Source organism: Sebastes umbrosus, chromosome 14, assembly GCF_015220745.1.
Source record: "Sebastes umbrosus isolate fSebUmb1 chromosome 14, fSebUmb1.pri, whole genome shotgun sequence".
Taxonomy (NCBI): Eukaryota; Metazoa; Chordata; class Actinopteri; order Perciformes; family Sebastidae; genus Sebastes; species Sebastes umbrosus.
In genome coordinates this window covers 20,307,544-20,316,271 of record NC_051282.1, presented here as the reverse complement: position 1 = coordinate 20,316,271, position 8,728 = coordinate 20,307,544, and the positions used below count along the sequence as shown (strand labels likewise).

At 41.2% G+C, this 8,728-nt stretch overlaps 1 protein-coding gene across 1 annotated transcript; it reads right to left on the bottom strand.

Moving 5' to 3' along the window:
- Positions 1 to 3,471: 3,471 nt before the first annotated feature.
- Positions 3,472 to 5,848, bottom strand: fzd2 (frizzled class receptor 2). The gene has a single exon (XM_037791833.1). The coding sequence runs from the start codon at positions 5,646 to 5,648 to the stop codon at positions 4,020 to 4,022; it is 1,629 nt and encodes a 542-aa protein (XP_037647761.1). The 5' UTR covers positions 5,649 to 5,848; the 3' UTR covers positions 3,472 to 4,019.
- Between the last annotated feature and the right edge of the window lie 2,880 nt (positions 5,849 to 8,728).

The following is an 8,728-nucleotide window of genomic DNA, read 5'->3' as shown; positions in this document are numbered from 1 at the left end:
CCACAACTTCTACTATATTTGCCCTCGGCTGCAAGGCCACCATGTTGATCTGATTATTTGCTATGAGAGGCTGTGATTTAAGAACAGCTGGACATCTTGTAAAGGCATGATGCAAGTCATGAAGAGACCAGGGGGACAAATCATCACAGTGATATTAAAACAAAGAAAATCCTTTTTCTTCAACAGCAAAAAGTACCTTGCTATCATATTTTTCAGTGAAAAATATGGCCTCAACATGAGTAAAAGGGCTGTCAAGTTACAAAAAAAAATGATTTTAGTGGATACAAGATAAATGGAGAAAAGCAGGACACCTCCTCACGGTGACTGTCAGCAGCAGTATTTATGGCTGGAGGCCCTGAATCAAAGTCAGAAACTGAAATGCACATTAAAGCGTCGCTCTCCTGCCAGCTTGTCACGCTCCGTCCCACTCACAGTTGCCGCTGCCTCTGAGAGCAATGATAGGAGGAGAAAGAACATATTGCACTTCCTGTTGAGATTTCAAGGGAGAGCGAGACAGATAGATATAGTATGTGCTCTGGAAAATCTCAGCTGCTCTCCTATGGTTAGGATAATGTATGACTGCAACTAATCCAGTGTTGGCCTTCAGAGCAGGAGTTCTTCTTGAGTTTGTGCCAAGATTTGATTAGAAACAGGCTTACTACAAGTCTGGGTAGTTCTTTTCCCCCCTTTTTCCTCAATCCTGATTTCCTTTGTCTGTTTGAAAACCCCTTCACAGGCCTGATATCATTCTTATACAGTAAAAAAAAAAATGGTACATTCACACAAACTCGACTCCACAGTGAGAACGCTGGCGCTTGTGACTAACAACGTGATCCTTTTCTGACACGCCAAGGCCTTCTCCCAACGAGAGCGACATCATAATATCAACTCCAGGAGCATTCTTCCCGTCTTAACCCCCAATCCTCGGCTTGTCCCTTCTTGCCTTAAGCAAGCAGGAAGCGGCTGCATGCAAGATTTAAGATGTGAGATCAACAACGTGGGAGACGGCTGCCACTGAAAAACTGGGCACCGACATGAAAGAGAAAAGGATCTAGACAACTACCCACCTCGTGTGCACAGTTAATATGAACTGTTTGATACAGTGGGTTTGTCACAGTGTTTTCTTACTGTATCAAACTAACTTCACACAACGTGAGTAGATCCTTTTCTCTTTAATGTGGGTTTATCATTATAAACCTGAATGTCTTACAGTTCTCTGCATGTATAAAGAGAAATGCCACCAGGTAACTCAAGAGACTCAACATCAAGATTTACTGAGAGAAAACCACTTTGTGAAAAGTTTTTTCCTTCCTGGCATAAGTTAAATGCAGAGCATCTGATTCCATTTAGTTTTAACGGCCAAATCCAATGTTTCTGTTGAAATATTCACAAAATCACAGTCACGTCTCCTCATTTGGATTCTCCTTCCCTTCCCTTTTCTTTGTTGTTTTCCCCTGGAGAAAAACAAAAGCAACCAAATAATACTGAATTTTCCATCACGCTCTCCAAAACCCCTCCTCCCTCCTCCCTCCCCCACCTAAACCCTAAAACAATCTCACATCTCTTTTTACCACCAGCACCCCACCCGACGCCGCCTCTCTCTCCATTCTCCTCATTCGTTCTCTCTGCTTCGGTGCAAAGCCAAACAAGCCAGCCATTAAGTTGAGTTAAGCGCAGGAAGTGGGCCTTCGGGCCAGGCGGCACTGTTTACAAGGAGCTAGTCAGGTTTCAGCGGCGCTTTGAAGTGAGCAGCACACAGGAGACTGTCTGTCACTAGGCAAAGGCCCAGCACCGCTCCACTGACTCACTCGCATTCCCCCCAATCATCTGAGCAGAGAGAGGGAGGGAGGGAGAGAGGATGGGAGGAGGCAGAGGGGGAGTAAGAGGGGAGATTTATGCTTTTTTTTCCCCCCTTGGAGTATCTGTTTCCACCTTTAATCACTCTTACCTGTCTGCTATTTCTTTATTCAACTCCAGATAAGGATACGAGACATCAACTTGTCCAATACATAAAGCTCAGCTATATGCTCATATCAGTAATTATACTGCCTAATATAGTGATTATGTGTTGCAGCAACAATACGAATGCACTCCACAGTACTGTGCTGTGTGTGCGTGCCATTCTCAAACGCCTGCTTCTAGCCCAAAGTCTGCGCTCTGAGGCAAGAGGATCAACTTTCTCCAACACACCCATCTACTTCATGACATCACCGCCGAGTCGGTTCAGTTTCAGCCGTGCATGGCTTTGGGGGATTCCAACTTGGCGGCGGAGCAACGGTGGCTCCAGAGAAGTAACACCACAGCAAACCTGAACACCCCATTGTTTTTTCACTCCACCGAAAAAACACAAGACATGCGGGGACGTTTTCACACCGATGCAACGGCACAGACTTCTCTCGCCAGATGACTGGTGTTGATTTAAGCGAGCCCTCTGTCTCTAACAACGGGCTAAAGAAGAGGTTCCTTGTTTTGTTTGCCACTTCTTGGGAGGCGATGTTACATGTGTGAGAAAGCATTCTTACAGGTTGGCACCAGTTTCTCAGTCACACGTAGATGTGAAATATTTCAAGATATATTAGAAGGAGAGGTGTGTTCAATTGTCTCGGTATAAACTCACTTCTTGTATTCAGGCGGCTACAGTCTTGTGTAAGACGCTAAGTCCATGAAGAATCCCAATAATCTCTTTTACTGCCAGTCTGAGGCAACAGATGTTCAGGTGTGACACCACCTCACCCCCCTTGAGAAGACAACGTGGCTGCTCTTTTATCAGAGAAAGCGATCATTAAATACTGAACCTAAGGAAGAGAAAAATAAAGAAAACCACTCACTTGAACTAGAAATTTAAAACAAGCATTTGATTTAGTTATTTCATTATATCAGCACATGTTTTTTTTAGGGCTGTCAATCGATTAATTGCATGATTGTCCATAGTTAATTAATACTTTTATCAACATGGGAGTGGGCATATTTGCTTGCTTTATGCAATTTTATGTATATATTTATTATTCGAAATCAATTAACAACACAAAGCAATGACAAATAATGTCCAGAAACCCTCACAGGTACTGCATTTAGCAATAAAATATATGCTCAAATCATAACATGGCAAATTCAGCTGTCAGTGTGCTGACTTGACTATGACTTGCCCCAAACTGCATGTGATTATCATAAAGTGGGCATGTCTGTAAAGGGGAGACTCGTGGGTACCCATAGAACCCATTTACATTCACATATCTTGAGGTCAGAGGTCAAGGGACCACTTTGAAAATGGCCATGCCAGTTTTTCCTCGCCAGATTTAGCGCAAGTTGGGAGCGTTACTTAACCTCTTTTGCGACAAGATATAGTATGACATGGTTGGTACCAATGGATTCCTTAAATTTTCTAGTTTTCATATAATGCGTTAACTTTGAGAGCCCTAGTTTTTATTTTGTTAAAAAAGGAGTGGGCTGAAACGGAAAAAGCTTCTTGGATATCATGAATGAAATGTTCTTTTAATCCATACAAAAACAATTCATAACCAGCAGTTAATAAAAAAAGGATGCATGTCTAGATCTACGGTATGTGGCATTCTTACAGTGCAAAAGTAAAGCAGAGGTGGCAGATAAGGAAAAGTATTTACTTTCTATAAATACAAATATATAATTTCATGTTTTTACAAAATGCTATTTACAATTTCATGTAATGTTTACAGAGAGCCGCCATTCTTCCCCCCGCTGCTGCTGGATCATCACTAGCCCTTATGGTGGCTTTAAGAGAGAGAGAGAGAGAGGGGGGGAGGGAGAGCATTTCAGCACATGGCATCCATAGCCATGCTTGTTATTTGTTCAGACGGTCAGGCTCAGTCCTTGTTTATCCAGCTTGCCCTTTTGTCAAACCCCTGACCCTCACTTTGGCATGCATGTGTGGCTATAAAGCTGAGGCGAATACAAATGTTGTGAGAAACCTACATAGCTTCCTCACTGTGCTACTTACCTAGAAACAGGTAATAACACACACATTAGTCCATTCAGATGTCGTTCTACACCGTGGTCTCTCCGTGTTTGCCGTTTGTCAGCCTGGTGTAAAACTTGTGCCAGGACTGTAGAGTCTTTCCAGACCAGATCCAGAACCCAGAGGTGATCCCCACTATCAGCGTCATCAGGTACTTGATCATGTAGACGGTGAAGTCCGGCGTCATGCGGGGCCCCGTCTGCATCGGGCACGGGATGGCGAGGCTCCTGCAGTTGTGGCTGACCCAGCTGCGCTCCCAGTGCGGGCGGAAGGCCTGCTCGTAGAAGACGCAGGCGATGACGATGGTGGCGGGGACGGTGTAGAGCACGCTGAACACCCCGATCCGCACCATCAGCCGCTCCAGCTTCTCCGTCTTGGTGCCGTCGTGCTTCATGATGGTGCGGATCCGGAACAGCGACACGAAGCCGGCCAGCAAGAAAGAGGTGCCGATGAAGAGGTAGATGAAGAGAGGGGCCAACACGAAGCCCCGCAGAGGGTCCAGGCTGCTCAGGCTGACGAAGCAGACGCCGCTGAGCACGTCGCCTTCGATCTGCCCGATGGCGAGGATGCTGATGGTCTTGACGGCCGGCACCGCCCAGGCCGCCAGGTGGAAGTACTGCGAGTTGGCCTCGATGGCCTCGTGGCCCCACTTCATACCCGCGGCCAGGAACCAGGTGAGCGACAGGATGACCCACCAGATGGAGCTGGCCATGCTGAAGAAGTAGAGCATCATGAAGAGGATTGTGCAGCCTTCCTTTTTGGTGCCTTGGACGATGGTTTTATAGGCCTCTGGAGTGAAGCTGTCGTTGCACACCACTTTGTCTCCCAGGAAGTAGCCGGCTATGTAGGCGACGGAGACCATGGTGTAGCAGCCGGACAGGAAGATGATCGGCCGCTCGGGGTATCGGAAGCGCTGCATGTCGACTAAATAGGTGGTCACCGTGAATAACGTAGACGCACAACAAAGCACCGACCAGACCAGAATCCATATGCGGGAGAAGTGAATCTCTTTGTCTGTGAAAAACATGTACCCACCACTCCTAGAGGGCTCGCAGGGAGCTGCACAGTCCTTCTCTTCTAGGAACTTGTAGTTCAGATACGGGGGCACTTTGAGAACCGGCGGGCAACGGAAAGGCCTGTCGTGTGCGGGGACCATCGGTTGGTCATGTGTCCCAGGGGCGACGGCTATGATGGGTGGGACGGTGGCGGCGGTGGAGTCGTTCTGGCCCACACAGATCTGACCGTCCCCAAGCACCGGGAAGTTCTCGCATCGCAGCCGGTCCGGCCACTGGAAGCCGAACTTGTTCATGAGGGCCTCGCAGCCTTGCTTGGCTCGCTCGCAGATGGACCTGCAAGGAGGGATGGCCTTCTCCAGAACTGTGCATACGGGAGCATACATGGAGCACAGGAAGAACTTCAACTCAGGCGAGCACTGTACCTTTACCAGAGGGTAGAACTGGTGCACCTCCAGTCCTGCGTCCTCCTGGTTGTAGTGGCCCACTAGGTTTGGCATGATGGTCTGGTTGTAAGCTATGTCCGTGCACAGAGGGATTGAAATGGGCTGGCAAAATCCATGCTCCGGGACGACTATTCCGTTGTCCCCTTGATACTGGGCTGATGTCAGCAGAGGCAGCAGGAATGCAATAGAAAAAAACATCTTCCCAAAGTTTAGGACAGCAACTTTAACTTGCTGTGGACTTGTTTAGTGAGTTATCATCAGTTCTGTGAAGAGTTCTTGACTTACTAAAGTGAGACTCTTCTGGCGAAGAAGACCTGGACGCTGCTCTCTCTCTCTCTCTCTCTGGTCTCCGCTTTGAAACTCTGCTGCTGCTGGCTCACTTTTTTTTCTTTTCCAACAACTCCGGTTCACTCAATACAGTCACAAAGCAGCCACGATGACAACACAGAACTTCCGGTCATAGCTTTCAAAATAAAACCCCTTCATGACGAATATATGACTCATTTTGTAGAATTTGATGTGTTAAGGTACCAGCAGAGCACAAATATTTAATATAATAATATTATAATATATATTTTGATTTTAATGTTTTTTTTTTTTTTGATTTGAATGTTTTTATGTTTGCTTTTAATGTTTGCTTTTACTGCCAAGAGCTGCTAAACTGTTTTTCGTTGTTTTCCATGACAATGATAATAAAGTCTCTATTCTATAATAAACGACTAATATTTATTATTATTTTATTATTATTTGTTTTTTGAAGGCTACCAAAACGAAAAATTATGTGAAAATAAATAAAACAAAAATATTTTTAATGCCTACTACTGCTACTACTTCTAATACTACTACTGCTACTTCTAATACTACTACTGCTACTTCTAATACTACTACTGCTATTTCTAATACTACTACTGCTATTTCTAATACTACTACTGCTACTTCTAATACTACTACTGCTACTTCTAATACTACTACTGCTACTACTACTATTAATAATGTATGTATGTAAAAACTTATTAAGATAATTACCTTTTATTAGAATTGGATCATATCAGTGCAGTCCACCTCTAATGAATATGAATACCATGCTGTTATTAATTTGTCCTGTAATGTATAATATTAATGTTATTCATTATTATTATTATTATTATTTTTAGTAAAAGGCAATTATCTTATTAAGTTTTATATATGCCAGCACTTGGCAAAGTGTACGAATATGACTCATTTGTAGAATGTCGTGCCAACAAGCATTGCGCAAATATTTAATATAATAAACTACTAATATTTATTTATTCATCAAGAGTCTGACCAATAGTTTGATTGTTTTTTGAAGGCTACCAAAACTAAAACTTATGTGAACCCTAAAATTGTGAACCCTAGAATTCTTTTTAATGTTTACTACTACTACTACTACTACTACTACTATTACTACTACTACTTATAATAATAATAATAATAATAGTACTACTAATGATAATAATACTTTACTCATATTATATCAATTATATCCATTAACCTGGTATATATTTTATTAATATTATACACTACAGGACAAATTAGTAACAGCATAATATTTATATTCATTAGAGGTGGACAGCAGTGATATGATCCAATTATAATAAAAGGCAATTATCTTTTTAAATTCTATATATGCCAACACTTGGCAAAGTGTACGAATATGACTCATTTGTAGAATTTTATGCCAAGGTACCAGCATAATAATAATAATAATAATAATAATAATAACAATAATAATAATAATAATAATAACAATAATAATAATAATAATAATAATTGTGTATTCATTTGATATCAATTACATTCAATTCTAATAAAATGAAGGCATTTTTCGTATTAACTTTTATATACAACCAACACTTGGCAAAGTGTATTCTTTTATTTTGAAGATAATGTCGCTTGTGCACTGGTCGTATTTTTGCTGATAGTTTCTAACTTTGCTCCACAGCTGGATTGCATGGCCCAACCAGACTTTCTAGTTCGCCTTGAAGTAATTTATGTCCACGTGAGGAGGAGGAGGAGGAGGAAGACTTTCCTAGCTAGTGTACTTTAATGTCCATGTCCTGTTCATAGTCCACATCAAAATGTGACAATCAATACATCAATGTTTGTACGTACTGTATGTATGTATGTATGTATGTATGTATGTATGTATGTATGTATGTATATATGCATGTATAAATAGATAGATAGGTAGATAGATAGTAGCTTTATTGATCCCGAGGGAAATTCAAGTTTCCAACATCACAGTTCCATAGTGCAAAACATGTTAGTAAAAAGGCTGTAAAAAAGTTAGTAGTGCAAAGTACAAAAAATATGTACGTATGTATGTATATATGTATGTATGCATGTTTGTATGTAGTAATTTGGAACTAGCAATTTGGCAAAATGTATCTTAATAACTTGGTTTGAATGTAAATTAAATACACTTCATTTTAACTGAATCTACCTCAATTAAACTGAAGTAGTAAAAAAGCTAAATACTGCAAAAATGCAATTATTACAATGAAAATAAAGTTTAAAAAAAATGTCATATGAGGCAAAAGAAAAGAAAGTAAAGTATGACAACAAAAAAATAGTAATAATAGGATGTGTACATATTTTGATTTCTTTGAATTTATCATTATACCATATGGATATAACACGTGCAATAACATGTTGGTCACTTTTGTGTCACTTTTGCAATGTAAATACTGTAAATCTACTGTTACAGATATGTGCAATAACATGCTGATCACTCTGTGCAATAATTATATGATGCTGTGCAATAATTATATGATGCTGTGCAATAATTATATGATGCTGTGCAATAATTATATGATGCTGTGCAATAATTATATAATTATCTAACAGACACTTTGTGCAATAATCTGGCAAATCTGTCATCTCATCAATATACATATTGTATTTTTATATTTTATATATTTATCTCTTTTTTATCTCTTATTTTTATTGTATTATCTTTTCATTAGCACCTATGGGATTGTCACAATCTAATTTCGTTGTACTACACAATGACAATAAAGGGCTCTTGAATCTTGAATCTTGATAAACTCCATCACCATCTGTGCCGTAAGGGAACCCGCAAACTGGGAAAAACTCTCGCGAGATGTTTAAATTAAGTCATTTGATCTCGAATAGTTAAGGTTAGAATCGGGGGCAGCGAGTCTCGCGAGAGTTTTTGCAAGATCTCAAATTTCGCAATTTGCGGATTACCTTCTAAACCCGACACCTTGCGTTGCTATGCGCTCGGATCTCCTGCT